This window comes from Lonchura striata, chromosome 16 (genome assembly GCF_046129695.1).
Source record: "Lonchura striata isolate bLonStr1 chromosome 16, bLonStr1.mat, whole genome shotgun sequence".
NCBI lineage: Eukaryota > Metazoa > Chordata > Aves > Passeriformes > Estrildidae > Lonchura > Lonchura striata.
In genome coordinates this window covers 3,688,568-3,705,503 of record NC_134618.1, presented here as the reverse complement: position 1 = coordinate 3,705,503, position 16,936 = coordinate 3,688,568, and the positions used below count along the sequence as shown (strand labels likewise).

The 16,936-nt window shown below is 66.2% G+C and overlaps 3 protein-coding genes across 3 annotated transcripts in view; 1 reads left to right on the top strand and 2 right to left on the bottom strand.

Annotated features, from left to right (window-relative positions):
* Positions 1-207: 207 nt before the first annotated feature.
* Positions 208-2,730, bottom strand: PAM16 (presequence translocase associated motor 16). Its single transcript, XM_021540795.3, has 5 exons — positions 2,662-2,730; positions 2,102-2,186; positions 1,571-1,710; positions 1,122-1,187; positions 208-950 (listed from the first exon to the last, which is right to left on the bottom strand). Exons 1-5 carry the CDS (start codon positions 2,662-2,664, stop codon positions 864-866), a joined length of 381 nt encoding a protein of 126 aa, XP_021396470.1. The 5' UTR covers positions 2,665-2,730; the 3' UTR covers positions 208-863.
* Positions 2,731-3,596: 866 nt separating this feature from the next.
* CORO7 (coronin 7) overlaps positions 3,597-16,936 on the bottom strand; it is a 34,860-nt gene continuing 21,520 nt past the window's right edge. The window contains exons 10-28 of the mRNA XM_021540791.2: positions 7,709-7,763; positions 7,468-7,525; positions 7,233-7,378; positions 6,718-6,813; positions 6,510-6,641; positions 6,257-6,389; positions 6,004-6,179; positions 5,821-5,929; positions 5,634-5,720; positions 5,399-5,541; positions 5,223-5,327; positions 5,013-5,098; positions 4,798-4,939; positions 4,600-4,689; positions 4,406-4,522; positions 4,192-4,327; positions 3,994-4,085; positions 3,825-3,911; positions 3,597-3,744 (exon numbers count right to left, since the gene is read on the bottom strand). Coding sequence (XP_021396466.2) covers positions 3,739-3,744; positions 3,825-3,911; positions 3,994-4,085; positions 4,192-4,327; positions 4,406-4,522; positions 4,600-4,689; positions 4,798-4,939; positions 5,013-5,098; positions 5,223-5,327; positions 5,399-5,541; positions 5,634-5,720; positions 5,821-5,929; positions 6,004-6,179; positions 6,257-6,389; positions 6,510-6,641; positions 6,718-6,813; positions 7,233-7,378; positions 7,468-7,525; positions 7,709-7,763 — 1,996 coding nt within the window. The 3' untranslated portion in view covers positions 3,597-3,738. The remainder of the gene's footprint in view (positions 3,745-3,824; positions 3,912-3,993; positions 4,086-4,191; positions 4,328-4,405; positions 4,523-4,599; positions 4,690-4,797; positions 4,940-5,012; positions 5,099-5,222; positions 5,328-5,398; positions 5,542-5,633; positions 5,721-5,820; positions 5,930-6,003; positions 6,180-6,256; positions 6,390-6,509; positions 6,642-6,717; positions 6,814-7,232; positions 7,379-7,467; positions 7,526-7,708; positions 7,764-16,936) is intronic.
* VASN (vasorin) lies at positions 9,700-16,136 on the top strand. The gene is made up of 2 exons (XM_021540792.3): positions 9,700-9,789; positions 14,117-16,136. The coding sequence occupies exon 2, from the start codon at positions 14,127-14,129 to the stop codon at positions 16,134-16,136; it is 2,010 nt and encodes a 669-aa protein (XP_021396467.2). The 5' UTR covers positions 9,700-9,789; positions 14,117-14,126.

The window sequence follows — 16,936 nt, the reverse complement described above, 5'->3', positions numbered from 1 at the left end:
GGCCGCCCCGGCCGGTGAAACGTCTCCTCGCTCCTCATCGGTTTGTTGTTGCACATTCCAGGACATCAGTATTTTAACGGTCTCGAAGTGCCTTTCTATCGTAGTTTCTGGGTTGTTTTTATTTTCCTCCTGTTGGGCTCCATCGCTGTTAGCGTAGCGTGTAAGGACTGCGCAAGTACGAGATAAGCTAACGACTGTAACACTATATTCGTCCAGGGGAGAGGAAGTTTATTAAGAAAACAATAAAGTGAAGTTGAAGTAAGTTCCTGTTTCAGTCCGTGGCCGTGGTGCCAACGGCGCTGGGGACAGAGGGGTGCAGGGGGGGGACGGGTGTGACCTTGGGGGCACGGCTGGCCCTGCCTGACCCCCAGCCGTGTCCCCGCGCTCCTGCTCAGGCGGCCTCGGCACCAGTGAAAGCCTGCCAGCATCTGCGGGGTGAGCTGCAGGTGGGGACAGCCACAGCGTGTCTCCTCACCCCGAGCCAGCAGCCATCCACACTGGGAGAAGGTAACGGCACAGCACTCCCAGGGTACGGAGCCAGAGACAGCCGAGCACTCCATCCAAGAGCATCCAACCTCCCCACCAAAAATAGCTCCTGCAGCCTCCCCCAGTGCCATTTGAGCCCTGGCAGCCTCAGTGCCCTGGGGACACCCCTTCTTCCCCAGCTGCCTCCTCCTCCTCGTCTTCCTCCCCCAGGCAAACGCAGCCCCTCGCAGGGGCCGATCCTGCCGGGATCGCTGGGCAGGCAGGTCCCTGCTCCCTCCCCGGGTGTGGAGCAGCCAGGCCACGTGCTGGAGGAGACGGCGTTTATTGGCTACCTATAAGTTAAGGGTGAGGGGCACGGGGGGCAGGGGTGGCAGGAGTCACGTCTCGGCTTTCCGCCCCTTCTCCTTGTCGCCCTTGGCCTGGATGCGCAGCTCCTCGTCCAGCCGCTCCTTGGCTCTCACCACCTGTGGGACACGGGGTGACACACGGGATGGGGTGACACACGGGATGGGGTGACACACGGGATGGGGTGCCCCCTCCCCTCCATGCCTCATCCCTGGGTATATCCAGGCTCTGCCTGTCCCAAAAGCCAGACAAGGGAAGGAAGGTGCAGCCCTGCTCCTCCCGGCGCTCACCTTGGACTGGAGGTAGAAGGAGCCTCCCACTGATTTGTCGTTCACCTTGAACAAGTGGTCGTAGTTCTGCCGAGAGAAGCTCTGGGTCAGAGGCATCCCAGCCTTGCCATTCCCACTCCCAAACCTTGGCAGCCTCCCACTCCCCAGAGAATTGCTGAAGAGTGATCCCGGGGGACACGGCTCCTCTGCCTGACACCTCTTAGGAGCCCCCGTGTTCCCAGCAGGGCACCTCCAGAGATCCCATGTCCCTTCCCTGAGCAGCCCCGCTGGGCAGATGCAGAGGCCAGGTCTGGAGGGCTGCTCCAGCTGGGGCAGGGAATCCTCAAGCTGTGCTTAACTGAGCCCAAGACAGCACGGGGGACCAGCTGCCACCCCCATGCACAGCAGCACCCTTGGAGAGGCCAGGCCCTGCTAGCACCATCCCTGCCTGGCTCCAGGGAAGCCTCTACCTTCTGGATCTCCTCAGGGTTGAGGCTGGAGACGTTGAGGATCTGCTGAGCTTCCTGGAGGCTGATGCCGATGATCCTGGAGGCAGCAGCGGACTGGGGCCTCTCGGCGCGTCCCCGTGCATTGGCTGCGGCCTGGCTCGCTGGGGACAGCAGGGCCTGAGTCCCCTGCCACCCGGCCCTCAGGCAGCACAGCCCACGCACCTCCAGGTGCTCAGACCCCGGTGTCCCCCTCTGTCCCCATCCAGCCACCCCGGGGCCATCTGAACACCGTCCCAGTGCCAGGGAGGTGGCAGGGAGCAGGCAGGCACCGTTTGCCACAAGCAAGGCAGGGCTGGGGCTGCCACATCCCAGCGATTATCCCACTCTGCCCTTTGGAGTGCCTGGCAGCAGTGCCAGGATGAAGCCTGGTGACAACCTGGCAGTGTCCCCTGCAGGGGATGGGGCGCGCTGGGGTGCCCAGGGAAGGGTGGGGATGTGGAGCAGTGCCCAGCAGGGCAGCGTGGGCACACGGAGCAGCATCCCAGCTCCTACCTGCAAACTCCTGGCGCAGCGCCCGCATGAAGGCCCGTCCCACCACCTGGGCCCCCACCAGAATGATCTGTGCCAGGTACTTGGCCTGCGGGGACACCCTGCTGTCACAGCCACCGCGGCTCCTGTGCCCTGTCACCTCCCCTTGGGCCCTGCACAGCCCCACGGGCTCTGTCACCTCTCGCCATCCCCTGGGGCTCTGCTCTCACCCCATTGGACTCCTGTCATGGCCCTGTCCCCCCTTCTCTGTCCCTGTCCCCCCACCCAGGCCCTGCGATCTTTCCCAGGCTCTGTCCCCCCCCCAGGCCCTTTCTCCTCTCCCCTGTCCCCTCTTCGCTGGCCCCGCGACCCCTGCTCTGTCCCTGCTCCGCTTTCACTGGCCCTGTCCCCCCTCCTCTGGCCCTGTCCCCCTCCCCATGACTTCTTCCCCCTTCCCTGCTCCTGTGACCCCTTCCCCTGTCCCTGCCCCTCTCCCCTGACGCTGGCCCTCCCGGAACCAGCTGCCTGGCCCGCTCCCGAGCGCGCTGCCGCTGCCGGTCCCGGTGTCCCCCGTCCCCTCTCACCATGTCCCCGCCGCCGCTTCCGCCCGCGGTCACGTGCCCGGGGAGGGGCACGGCGGACACCGAGACGGCGGCGGCGCGGCGGAGCGGCCCGCCCGCGGCCACAGCGCCCTCTGCCGGCGGCCCCGCGCGGGAGGTCCTCCGGCGGCGGGGCGCGGCTTCCCCGTGTGCCCCCATCCCCGGAACCTGCGCGACCCCGGTGCCGCTGTCCCCCCGCTCCCCGTGTGCCCCCATCCCCGGAACCTGCGCGATCCCGGTGCCGCTGTCCCCCCGCTCCCCGTGTGCCCCCATCCCCGGAACCTGCGCGACCCCGGTGCCGCTGTCCCCCCGCTCCCCGTGTGCCCCCATCCCCGGAACCTGCGCGATCCCGGTGCCGCTGTCCCCCCGCTCCCCGTGTGCCCCCATCCCCGGAACCTGCGCGACCCCGGTGCCGCTGTTCCCCCGCTCCCCGTGTGCCCCGGTCCCTGTGCCCCCCACCCCCGGAACCTGCGCGACCCCGGTGCCGCTGTCCCCCCGCTCCCCGTGTGCCCCCATCCCCGGAACCTGCGCGATCCCGGTGCCGCTGTCCCCCCGCTCCCCGTGCGCCCCCATCCCCGGAACCTGCGCGACCCCGGTGCCGGTGTCCCCCCGCTCTCCGTGTGCCCCCCTGCCGCGGTCCCCGGGTCTCCCGGATCCCTGTGTTATCGCCGATTTCCGTGTCCCCCGGTGTCGGTTTCCATGTCCACCCGGGCCAGTCCTTGTACCCCCCTGCCTCGCTGCTCATGTCCCGCTCGGTTACCGTGTTCCCCCACTGTCGATCCTGTGTCACCCCGAAGCCCGTATCCCCCTGGAGCCTGTCCCTGTGTCGCCCCCGGTCCACATGTCCCCTTGTTCCCTGTGTCTCCCCCATTCCCAGTCCCCGTGTCCCCCCGGTGTCCCAGGATCACGGCAGGACACGGTGCTGGTGCAGCGGCTTTAATAGCGGGTCCTGCCCGCGGGGGGCCCTGCGCCTCCTCCATCTCTTCCTCCTCCTCCTGCTGCTGCTCGTGGTCGCCCCGGGCCGGGTGCGGGGTCCCGGCTCCCCGGGGGCGCGGGTCCCGCCTAGTCCTGCGGGAGGCCGGGGGTGAGCGGCGCGGCGGGGCCGGTGCGACCCGGCCGGGGGTCCTGGGTCCCCCTCCCGCACTCACCCACTCGTCCTCGTCCACGCCCTCGAAGGAGTCCTGGGGCAGCGGGTCGTCCCTGTTGCCCAGCCGGGCCACCATGGCACTGAGGAGCTGTGGGGAGAGGCCGGGCAGAGCCGTGGGGCACAGAGCATCGCCTCCAGACCTGGCGCAGGGTGCTCAGCCCAGAACTCACCTCCTCCTTCTTCTGCTCGTCGGTCTTCTCCTCCAGGTACACAGACGCAGGGACGAACTTCCGAGCGGGAGCCTCTTTGGGGGCCTCGCTCACTGTGGCAGTGGTGTCACCACGGGGCAGGAGGACTCTACCCCATTGACTAAAGCCACCCCAGCCACCCCTGAGGGCCGCGGGTCCTCGCCCAGCCCCTGCACCCACCTGGCAGCATGTCTGCGGGGCGCAGGCTGGCGCGGCGCTGCTGCCCGTCCTGCCCGTCCAGCCACGCACCGGCAGCCAGGGCCGGCTCCCACCACACGCGGGTCGGCGGGTAGAGATCGTCCTGGAAATACTCCTTCTATGGGGGCAAGGGTGCTCAGGGGGTGCCCTGCCTCCTTCCCCTCCCCAGACACGGCCAGCCCCCCTCGCCTCCTACCTTGACGCGTGGCACGTGGAAAGCCACGGGCTCCAGGGTGCTCTGCCCCAGGCGCAGCGCCCGGGCAAACTCCACCTCCCGCACCTCGCACGCCGTTTTGGGCAGGAAGACGAAGCCCTGGTGGGGTGGGGGTGTGAGTGGGGCCTGGCAGCACAGGTAGGGGCCCAGGGACAGGCAGCGTATCCCCCCTTTACCTTGTGGGGCTCATTGGAGGTGAAGCTGTTGCACTCGAGGAAATAGGGGGGCTCAGGGGTCACTTCATAGAGGAAGACTCTGGTGTCACCCTGGGGATGGAGCGAGATGGGGGCTGTCAGGGGACATGGAGGGTCCCTCCACACTGTGGGATGCTGTAGGCAGGGAGCCCCACTGTTTTTTGGAGGGCAAGCCCTCACCTTGCCGGTGAGGAAGACAACGCTGGTATCCTCATCGTAAAAGGGCAGGAGGGTGGAAGGGGCCACGTCCAGACCAAGGACAGACAAGGGTCCTTCAGACAGGGCCTGTGCCCGGTACAGGAGGATCCTCCTCTCGCTGCGGCTGTGGGGAGGTGACAGTGAGAGCAAGCAGCGTCCTCGGGGACCCCTGCCCTGGTGTGTGTCCCCCTCTTTACCTGTCAAAGCCGGACACCAGGAGGAAGTCACCACCACAAACCCAAACCAGGCGTGCTCCGCGTCCCCCCTCAGGACCTGGGCCCTCCTGCATGGGGTGAAGGTCACCCTGCCTGCTCCGAGAGAGCTGGGGGTGCAGTCATGTGCCCACAGGGAGGGTTTCCTGCCCACACCCCCAGCTCTCCAGTCTGTCCCCCATGCTGGGATTGTACCTGTTGAGGCTGAGAGCTGCGCCGTGGCTCATAGAGCCGTATCCGTCCGTCTTTGCTCACCGTTGCCAGCTTCTTCCCATCCGGGCTCCAAGCCATGCTGAAAATCTGGAGAGACAGACGTTGTGCAAAAGTCCCAAAGTTGCCTCTCAGGTGTCCCTGGATTTGTCATCCCTTACCTGATCCGTGTGTCCCCGCAGGCACAGGACTTCCCGCCCGGCGCTGAGCTCCCAGATCCGCACGGTCATGTCGTAGGAGGAGGAGACCAGGAGATCGGATGCCATGGGGTGGAAGCGGATGGAGTAGATCTTTTCCGTGTGACCTGGTGAGGTTCAGTAGTGCGTGGTTGTCCCCAGCTGTGGGTGCCACCAGGCTGCTTTGTCCCCACTTTGGGGTGCTCAACAGGCCCCTCACCTCGGAGAACGGCTTCAGGCTCCTGCAGGGTCTCCCGCAGCCCTCCCTCAGGGATCCGCCACAGCCGGATCCTGGCGTCCTCACCCGCTGTGCCAGAAGGGACGGGCAGTTGTTAATGGGGTGATCTGGAGTCCCTGGAACCGGGGGACTCTCCGGGCACACCCGGGCAGGGCTGGCACGCACGTACCGACAGCGAGGCGCCGTGGGTCGAAGGGGTCCCAGGTGAGGTCGGCCACCGCGGCGCCGTTCTGGATGGTGGGCACGGCCGCGTCGGGGAGGCGGCCGGGCTTGGAGAGCTGCGGGCGAGAGCCGGGGGTCACTAGCACGGCACACCCGGCGCCGCGCCGGCCTCCACACCTCCCCGGGGTACCTCGAGCACGGCGATCTGGCCGCCGGCGGAGAGCAGGGGCAGGGCGACGCGCTGCTGGTTGGCACAGAAGCCGTCGCACTCGCCCGGCGTGGTGAGGCTGAGCCCGCGCAGGTTGGTGAGGTGCTGGTCCCGGTGCAGCGCCCGGCCCTGCGCGTGCCGGAAGCGGGAGCTGGGCCCTGCAGCGGGCGAGGGCCGCGTGAGCGCCCCGAGCCCCACAGCGGGGCACCCCGAGCCCGCCCCGCTGCCCGCTCACCCAAAAGGCTCTGCAGGGACTTCTGGCTGGGGCTGCTGGCAAAGCCACTGGAGGGGCCGGTGCTGGCGGAGAGCGAGGTGGCCGCGCTGCCTGGCGAGGCCAGTGAGGATGGTGAGGAGTAGCCACTGGCTTCCTAGGGGAGAGAAAGACCAGACAGGGGGTGCTGGCACCCTCGCCTTGTCTTGTAGGATGAGGGCAGCAGGGACCCCACCCCTTCAGCGTTCAGCGCACTTTTCCAGCGCCCCATGCTCACACTCTGGTCTGCGTCGGTGTGGCCAGTGTCGGTGTCGGTGTGGCCAGCGTTGGTGGGGCCGGTGCCAGCAATGATGGGGGATGTGAAGGTCTCTGTGGGTCTCCGTGCAGGGTGCAGGCTGACTCTCCCCACCTGCACAGAGCACAGCGGTGAGCATGGGGCAGTGGCAATGCCACCAGCAAGGACACACCCCCCGGATGACACTGACCTGCTGGCTGTCCCCTGCCCACCAGCCTTGGGCATCGGTGGCTGGCAGCATCCCTGTGCAGTCAGGGAACAGATCCTCGTGGAACTCCTGGACAGACTGGGGGAGAGGGGGTGGGGTGAGACAGATGTTCTCAAAATCCCACAGCCTCTGTCCTGCTGTAGCTGGGGCACCTCTGGGCACCCCTAGACACTTCCACACCCAGACCCCACTACCCAGAACCCAGATTTCCTGGCTGAAGTGCCCAACACCCATTGCACAACAGCACCCAGCAGGTGGCACCCAGCTGTCAGCATCCACTCTCCAGCACCCCAATCCTGCACGCAGCGCCCAGCTCCCCAAATCCAGCACCCAGACTCTGCAACCCACCACCACCATCAATGTTTGACCTCCACTCCTGCTCTCCCCAGGCTGGGGACTGGGCTCTCACCACAGCCAGGTCCTTTTTGCCACCCAGTGCTGGTGAGGTGGCACCCATGAGATGACAGCAGGCACTGACGCCCACAGGGTCCCCTTACCTTGCGTGGCACCAGGTAGCTGACGGGGACGAGGGCGGTGTCAGTGAGCTGCAGGACACGGAGCACCTCGCAGGCCATGACATCCAGGGCCAGGCGTGGCACGGCTGCCAGGCCCCGCGTGCTGCCCTCTGTCCGGCACTGGGTCACTGCGGGACAGGCAGGGTGGCCGTGCTGTGGGTGGCCAGGCAGTGGTGAGTCCCCCAGGGGAGATATGGGTGGGATGGGACCTGCTTACCCTGGGTCAGTGCTGGCTGTGTGGGGGCTACCTCAAAGCAGTACAGGAGGTTTTCTCCCTGGAAAAGAGGTGGTAAGGACAGGGAATGAGCAGGGCTGTAGGAAGCACCCCACTGCACCCACATGCAACCTCCTGTACTCCACTGGTGCACCCACATGTACCAAGCTGCACCTCACAACACCCCCCTGCATCCTCCTGTCCCCCCAGCGCCTCCCTGCACCCCCCAGCCATGGCACCTCACCTTCCCCGCCAGCACCAGCAGTCCCGTGTCGGCATCGTACAGCGGGATGGTCACCCTGCAAGGGAAGAGGGGTGCTGAGCCAGGGGCCCCCGTGGGAACAGCACTCCCATGGATGTGGGGCTGGATGTTGTTCCTCCACTGGTGCACACCCCAAACCCCATCCTGGGGCAGCGTGGGGCAGGATAAGGCCACGCTGCGATGGGAGGGCAGCGCCGTGCCCGGGGGTGCAGGTGCCGGGCCGGTCCCCAGGTGACGACCCTCGCTGTCCCAGCCCGGGCCGACAGGTTGACAGCAGGATGTCACTGCCGCCTGCTTCCAGCCCCGGCTGCGCAGTGCCCAGCCGTGGGGCATCCCGCTCCTTGCCCTGCTCCCGGTGCCCGGCCATGGCACCCGGCCTCACCCGGGGAAGCTCCGGGCCCGCGGGGCTGCCCCGGGGCCAGCCGGGCCGGCTGGGCCAGTTCGGGGCGTCGGTGCCAGCTGCAGCGTGTCCCTGTCCCTGCCCTGCACCCTGCCCCAGAGCGCGCAGGGTGGCCGGAGGGGACCGCAGGGAACACTCGGTGACCTGAGGGGACAGCGGTGAGAGGAGCACAGAGACACTCCGTGCCTTCCCTCGGCAGGGCTGGAGGAGGGAGCGCCGCGGGCAGAGACCAAAGGGACAATCTATTACTTTCGGTTGACGTTTCTGTGGCTGTGCCAAGGGGAGGGAGCTGCTCCATGCCATGAAGGGTATCTGCGGGTGGTTTGGCATGGGCCTGCCCCGGAACTGTTGGCACAACCTAGGCAAACACTGCCAGGATGTCCGGGACAGGCACCGGGGTCCCCTGCCAGCAGCACAGAGGTGCAGGTCTGGGACAAGGGCACCCTGAGTGCCTGGCTGTCCCAGCCCAGCCCATGCCATCCTCACCATGCCAAACAGGGAGCATTGCTCTGCCGTCACAGGGGCATGCAAGGGCCACCCACTTTCCCCCTGTCCCCTGGGACTCGGTGGCAGAAGCTCTGTGGACGCCAGAGGCATGGGGGGACTGGGATCCCAGGGCACTGGGGCTCATCGGTGCCAGAGTCCCTGGTTACCCTGGGCACAATGGATATGGGAGCCCCTGGGGGTGCCAAGGACACCCAACCCAGCCTTTTTTATTACCAGGGTCGCCAGGGGTCCCATGGGTGCTGGGGATACAAGGGAGATACTTATACCTGGATCTAGCCCTACACCTGTGTGTACACACACCAGGGGTGCTGGAATCCCAGGGACCCCGGCTCCAGGGAGGCTGAAGGTCCTGGGGGGCCCTGGAGGGTTTGGAAGGTCTGGGAGCTTCCAAATGTCCTGTGGGTCCTGGAGATCCTTGTGACTCTGGGGAATCCTGGGGTCACATGGAGCTCCCAAGAGGTCCCAGAGGTCCTTGTGACTCTGGGGAATCCTGGGGTCATGGGGTCTGGAGGTCCCTGTGGAGGCCTCTGGGATCTTTATGACTCCCATGTCCCAGAGGTCCTGGAGGCACTGGGGGCCACTGACTCAGAGGTCCTGGGTGCCCTGATGGTCCCTGTGACTCTGAGGTCCCAGATGTCCTGGGTATCTCAGGGTTCCCTGTGAATCAGAGATCCTGGATATCCCGAGGGTCCCCGTGACTCCGGGGTCCCGGTGGTCCTGGATGTCCCGGGGGTCCTGAATGTCCCGGGGGTCCCCGTGACTCCGGGGTCCCGGTGGTCCTGGGTGTCCCGGGGGTCCCGTGACTCCGGGGTCCCGGTGGTCCTGGATGTCCCGGGGGTCCCCGTGACTCCGGGGTCCCGGTGGTCCTGTGTGTCCCGCGGTCCCCGCGCTCGGGGGGTCCCGGGGGTCCCCGCGGTGCCGCCCCCGTCGGGCCCCAGGTGAGGGGGCGGAGCCTCCGTGGCGGCCGTGCCCCGCCCCGCCCCCTCCGTGCTCCCAGCCAATGGGCGCCCGGCGGGAGGGCAGGCCCCGCCCCCTTGGTTTAAATGCCGCCCCCCGCGCCCGGCGCCGCCAGAGAGGGGAGCGCTCGCTCGGCCGGCGCTGCGCTGCCGCCATGGACTGACCGCCCGCCCCGCACGGCCCCGCACCGCCCGCCACGGTGAGTCCCGCGGCGCCACACCGCCCATACTCCACACGGTCACCGGGGCTCTGTGGGGCGGCAGCCCACGGGCGGGAGGGGGTCTGCCGGGCATCCGCGGGCTCATGGGGCGGGGGGGCCCTGGTGGGCCGGGGCCGGGCCGTGGGACACCCGGTGTGGCCTGTGCACCCGGAGTGACAGAGTGTCACCGGGGCCTCGGCTGAGGGTCGGCATGGCCTGCTGCCTGCGAGGCCTCAGCTGAGCCAGGGGCACCCGGCTGGCCCCTGCCTCGGCTGATGTAGGGCCTCGGCTGGGCTGGGGTGGTGCCACTGCAGTGGGCTGGGACGGGTTCACAGAAGGTCTCACTTCCCTGTCCCTGCCGCATGTTTTGCCATGGGATGCGCTGGGGTCTGCCCCTGGGATCCTGGTCTGGTGCTGCATCCATCACGGGCAAGGGGAGGGATGTATTTGGGGCTGACATGGAGCATGGCTCCATCCGGCATGGCCAGGTGGCAGTGAAGCACTCTGCCAGCAGAAGGGCTCCAGACCCACACGGGACCAGCATGGTGTTGGGCCATGCTCGCTCTGTCCTGGCAGATGTGATGGCTGGGCTCTCCTGCTGGCGTCAGGCAGAGGTGGGAGCTACTGGCAGCAGTGTCCACCACCACCCCCTTCAATGGAGGGCTTGGCTGGGGTGGGGTTTGGCTGCCCTTGTTCTGCTTGTCTTCAGGGGCTGCTGTCTGGTGTCACTGACCTGCTCTGGGGCCAAGTGGGTCCCCATGCGGTGGCGACAAGGGTTTCCCTGTGGCTGGCACAGAGGGATGGGTGCCAGCAGGGTCACTGGCCAGCCTGGCACCGGGAGACGGGGATACCCCACCGCTGCTTCTGCTGCCAGCTGCCCGCACACTTGCCCGCGTGAGTTCTGAGGTTGCTGGCGCCTGTCACCCTCTTTTGGTGTGACTTTGGGCCACTGTGGGGTAAATGTCCCTTTCCGCGTCTGGTTCCCTCCCAGGCTGGCAACAGCCACAGGAGCCAACACATGCCAGCAGAGATGCTCCAGTTCTGAGACTCTTCCCAGCCAAATCCCCCCAGTAACATCCCCCCATACACCTACCCTTGCCAGCGTGCCCCACACCCACAGGTCTCATCCAGCTGGGGCTGGGGCGGCCGGACTGCCCTGGCCCAGCTGTGCCTCTGCCCACACGGCGCTGGGCAGTGCCGCCACCAGGGATGACACTAATGACTGTTTTCCCCCGCCACGCCGAGGCCGGGTGGCCCTGTCGCAAGCGCCGCCTGCCCGGCTGGCTCTGCCGGAGGGACGCGCACGAGGAAGCGCTCGGGGACAGCCGCGGCCGCCCCAGTCACTCCGGAGGAATCTGCCCGTGCCGCCCGGGCCACGCGTGGCACCATCGCCGGCCTCCTCCCACCCTCCGCCGGCGTTCCGGCTCCTCCCGAGGCGGTTTGGCTGCCGGCAGAGCGGCTCTGCTGGTTTTTCTCCTTGCCGGCACCTGAGATGGGGAGCGCGGCCGGGTCAAAGGGGCAGGAGCGGGGATGGAGGGGCTGGCGAGTGCTCCGGGGAATGCAATAACCAGGCCTGCATTCCTGCGGGGCTGCTGCGGAAACTTTAATTAAATCGGGAGGGGAGCGGGAGGAGGTGGGAGCTGCGGCGGCGCAGGGTGGGTTGAAGGGGAGGAGGATTAAGGGCTTAATTCTGCACATCCCCCCGGCTGGCTCGGGGGAGGCGGCACGTGCTGACATCGGCTTGTTTTGAGGGGTGTAAGGCAGGGGAGGAGCATCTGCATCCCCCCTGGCAGAGGCACTGTGTCCCTCCCTGTCACCGCACACTGCAGGGCCCCCGTCCTTCCTGCTCTGGTGCCACCGACCAAGGTGGCAGCCCACGGGCCAGCAACAACGCTGGCTTTGTTTGTCCTCGCTTGCCGGTGCGGGAAGGAACATCCCGGCTGTGCCTGCTTCCCGGAGGTTCCCAAGCAGAGAAAGGCAGGGACTCTGCAGCTCCTCCAGCCTGTCCTGCACAGGTGTCACCCTGCAGTGTGGCATCGGCCTCGTCCTTAAAAACAGGAGGCGGGTGCAAAGCCGGGCATCCCCTGCCGAGTGCCGGCCCCGGGCGGGCAGCGGGGCAGCCCAGCCCGGGGGCTGCAGGCGGGGAAGGGGGTGACACGGCACTCCCACCCCAGCAGGCTGGCAGGGGAAGGCTGAGCCGGGACCGGGGGAATCTGAGCCCAGATTCTCCCCGCAGCCGGAAAATATGAATAATTCGGCAAATATCTGCGGTGCAGGCGCGGGGGAGCCCAGCCAAGGCAGCAGCAGGCTGCTGGCAGGGCGGCCCCAACACCTCCAGCAGAAGCGGGGCCCCCTCTCCGCCCTTGGGGACCCTGCCAGGAGCTGGGGAAGCTGTTCCCCTGTCCCCCCGGTTCTGGGGGTGTCCTGGGCTGGGGTGACTCCTCTCTGCCTTGAAGCACCATGGTGCCGGGGAGGCGGCGCGGGCGGGATGTTGGCGTGTGCCGGCGGAGCGGGCGATGCCGAGGGGCCGTGCCAGCCTGCCCGGCGCTCGTGGCCGGGCGCGGATCGCGGCCGTGGCCGGGCTGGCCGAACCTGCCCGGAGCCGGGAGCCTGGCAGACGGGGAGGAAATGCCAGCGTAATTAAAGGGACGAGAGAGACTTGGAGTCAGCAGCTGGTTGCAGCACGGGACACGTCAGCGAAACCCGACCCTGGCATTGCAAAACCAGCCCCGGCCCCGCCAGCATCCCGCAGTCCTGGCCCCGCTCGGGCGCTGCCCACCCGGGCGGGCTAGCACTGCCGTGGCACCGCTGGCATGAGAGTACCCTGCACCCGGGGCTCTGGATGCTGGAGCCACCTCGAAGGGTGCTGGGTCTGTCCCCGGCCCCAAACAGCACTTCACGGGGTCTCTGTGTTGTGTTTTCAACTCTGCTGGCAGCCTGACTGTGATGTGGGGTGCAGGGGTACCCGACACTGGTGAGGGGGCGGGGGGCTGAGCTGGGCTTGCTGGGGAGGGGATGCAGTGATGGTGACCCTTGGGTGACAGTGACCTCTTGGATGTGGCACAGCTCCTCCCCAGTGTCAGGGGCTGACGGCACGGGTCATGTCAGGGCAGGGCCAGCCAGGCCAAGTGACTCAGGCGGTTGTGGTGACCCTGCCCAGCCGTGGGCTCACCCCACCCTGGGGGGGGCGGCTCGGGAAGAGGCAAGGACAGAGCTGGCCGCAGTGTTAACCCTGTCCAACACCCCGGCAGGGGGATGAGAGGACACAGCACGGGTCCAGACCCTCCTGGCGCTGGATGTGTTGTCCCTGCGTCGGCAGCACGTGCTGCTGTGTGACCTGCAGCCCCCCACACACAGCGGGGCCCCTTGTGAGCCGCAGGGGGGGCGTTTGCCTGGAGCTCCGACAGCTCTCAGCAGGGAGGAGGTGGCAACAGAAGGGGCTGGGGAAGGGTTTGCCTCTTTCTTGCCCAGGGATCCTTCTCTGCCACCTCCCCCTGACCCTGAGATGGAGTGGCAGGAGATTGTGAGTCTCTGGCCCAGCCTAGTGTCATTAAAAGGGCTGAAAGAAGGGGCTAAGAGAGGAGCCCTTTGGGACATTGACAGCAGCTGTGACATCTGCCAGGGCATCCATGGGGAGCTGGAGTTGGGGTGGTTACAGCCTTGGTCACCCCAGAGCTTCCTCCCTCCATCCCTACTGACCCAGTCCTCAAGGGACAGGGGCACAACCCACAGTGCTGAGAACAGTAAGGTGATCCGTGAGGACAGGGGCTGAGTGGGGGTGAATATGAGCCCCTGGACTCTGTGGGGACACAAATGGCTCCTCCAGCCCCAATCTCTGTGCCCCTGTCCCCAAGAGGGGTTGCTGTTGCCGGTGCTCTGGGCAGGAACAGCCCCCGAGGGTGCAGCTGCTGGACGGCAGCACAAGCAAAGGGTTAAGCTGAGCTCTACTCAGGGGAGGCCGGCCAGGCTCCCACCCCTTCCCGGTGCTCTGATTCTCGTCCCCTGTGTTTGATTTGCACCCTGCTGAGCAGCTGGGGAGGTTGGGGCCCTTGTGAGTACTGGGAAAGGTCTTGGTGCTCCACCGAAGACAGCCCCAATACCAGTGGGACGTGTCTCATGGCAGAGCCTGGGGTGTGCAAAGGTACCACATCCCCAAATCCAGGGGGATCTGGGGAGGGGAGAGCATGGAGCTGGGATGGGCAGCCCCTGTGCTGGTGGGTAGCCCAGAGGCAGAGTGGGGTTCAGAGGTGCCCCACAGCCCTGCTAGCTCTGGGTACCCCGCAGCAGGGCCCATCCCCTAACCCTGACTGCGCTCGTCTCTCCGCAGAGCTGACACCATGAACCAGCTGATCCTTTGCACACTGCTCCTCTTGGCCGGTGGGGAGCTGGTCAGGGCATGTCCTGCAGGCTGTCAGTGCCATGACCCCAAGACCATCCTGTGTGCAGCCAGGCGGGGCCAGACAGTGCCCCAGGGGCTGCCCCCCAGCACCCTCTCCCTCTATGTCTTTGAGAATGGCATCACAACGCTCACTGAGGACAGCTTTGCAGGGCTGCCCGCCCTCCAGCTCCTGGACCTCTCACAAAACAAGATCACCAGCATCCAGAGAAACATCTTCCAGCCCCTGACGGAGCTCGTCAACTTGGACTTGTCCTCCAACCAGCTGCAGGAGATCACCAATGAGACCTTCCATGGTCTGCGGCTGCTGGAACGGCTCTACCTGCAGAGGAACAGCATCCAGCACATCCACGCTGCTGCCTTTGACACGCTGGAGAATCTGCTGGAGCTAAAGCTGCAGAACAACCAGCTCAGGGCTGTGCCTCCACTCGACCTGCCCAACCTCCTGCTGCTGGACATCAGCAGGAACAAGATCCCTGCCATTGCACCAGGGGCTTTCCATGCCGTCAGCATTGAGTCCCTGAAGATCGCAGGGCTGGGCCTGACGAGTTTAAATGAGGAGCTCTTCCAGGTCCAAAACAACCTCCACGAGCTGGACATCTCTGACAACCTGCTGGAGCGCGTGCCAGCGGTGCTGCGGCGCCTGGGCAGCCTCACCAGGCTCAGCCTGGCCGGCAACGCCCGCATCTCCCAGCTGCCAGCTGAGGACTTCCAGAGCCTCCACAACCTCCAGGAGCTGGACATCAGCAACCTCAACATCAACACCATCCCTCGGGATTTCTCCGGCTTCTTCCCCAGGCTGCGGGCCGTGACGGCTGCCGGCAACCCCTTCAACTGTATCTGCCAGATGAGCTGGCTGGTGCAGTGGGTCAACACCAGTGGTGTGGTCCTGCGGCGCCCTGAGGAGACGCGCTGCCACTTCCCCCCAAAAAACTCCGGCAAGCTCCTCCACCACCTGCAGTACACTGACTTTGGCTGCCCCACCACCACCCCCACGCCCACCACACCCCGCACAACCACGCTGCCACCGCCTGCGCCGCTGCCCAGCACCCACCGCCCGCCGCCACCCCCCAGCACCGCTGCACCCACCCTGAGGCCCAGAGAGCCCCAGGGCAGCTCCACCTTGGTGCCCTTCAGCGGCACCCCGGCCCCCACCAGCCCCCCAGCGCCCATCTGTCCCCCCCGCACGTGTCTGAACGGTGGCACCTGCCACCTGGGTGTCCAGAACCTCCTGGAGTGCCTGTGCCCCGCGGGCTTCAGTGGCGTGTACTGCGAGGTGGAGGTGAGGGGAACGACGGCAGCCCCGGGCACGCCAGCCCTGCCAACTGCACAGCGGGTCAGCATCGCCCAGGTGGGCAGCACCTCCCTCAAAGTGGACCTGCACAACTACATCCAGTCCAAGGCGCAGCTGAAGGGCATCCGCCTGAGCTACCGGAACCTGTCGGGGCCGGACAAGCGGCCGGTGATGCTGCGCTTGCCGGCCTCGCTCTCCGAGTACACGGTGCGGGCGCTGAAACCCAACTGCACCTACCGCATCTGCATCGGGGCGCTGGGGGAGCTCCCCAAGGAGGAGCACTGCGCCGAGGCACACACCCTGCCCCTCAGCCTGCAGCAGCACTCCCCTGTCACCCAGAGCCAGGACCCCAACCTCGCCCTGATCCTCGTCCCTGCGCTGGCTGCCATGCTGCTGCTGCTGGTGGTGGTCACCGCCGCCATGTACTACTGCCGGCACCGCCGCGCCAAGGCGCACGCCGGCGCTGGGGTGGACACCGGCCCACTGGAGCTGGAAGGGGTGAAAGCCTGCCTGGAAAATGGGGATTTGAGCAGCCACGGCTGCAAGGTGCCAGAGGCAGCGATGCTTTCTGGCGGCTCTGAGTGCGAGGTGCCGCTCATGCAGTCGCACTACCCCAGCAACAACAACACCCCAGGGCTCAAACCCTCCTACTTTTGAACCCACAGGGTTTCCAGAGCCCTGGACGCAGGAGGGCTGAGCTCCAGTGGCACACCTGGCCATGTCCCTCTGGGATACGGATTGGCGAGGAGCTGACTGAACTGAGGCAGTAACCCCCCATCCCACAACGTGCAATTTCCAAGAGGCTGCCACGCTTTGGGAGGAGACACGAATTTTACTGCTCTGTGCCTTGGTTTCTGTGACTCTACCTAGAACGTGGGTAGCGGAAGAGAAGGGGGGGTTAATTTGGGGGTTGGGGGGCTTTTTTTAGCTCCTGCTAAAGAGAAAGCTGCTGTGACTGGGCTGAGGGAAGCCCACGTGCTGGTAACAAGGGTCCTTCAGCAGAGCACGGCCCATGACTCGACTCCCTGGAAGCTTGATGTGAGCATTACGGCCCGGCCGAGGTGCTGGGACCCTCGGGACACCCCGGGCCAAAGGAAGAGCCGAGCAGGCAAACCGGGAATTGAAGCTTTAAGAACTCAGAGAGAATATTTATACATCATTATTTCCCATTTCTTCTGGGAAAACTTTTTTTAGTACAGGTTTGTGTACATCTCTTTTGTAAGGCAGATCAGAAGGGTGTCTTTTTGTAAAAAAAAAAAAACAACAAAATAATTAAAATAACAACAACAAAAAGTTCTGTGCAGCCCTGAGCACCTCGGCAGGCACTGCCCATCGCAGGCAGGGGTGTGGGCAGCGCCCGCATCCCCTGCAGAGGAGCGGGAAGCTCAGCTGTGTCCTCCCGTTGTTGTTGGCGAGCACCGGGGTGAGTCAGGCCAAGGGAGGGGGGAGTTTTCCCA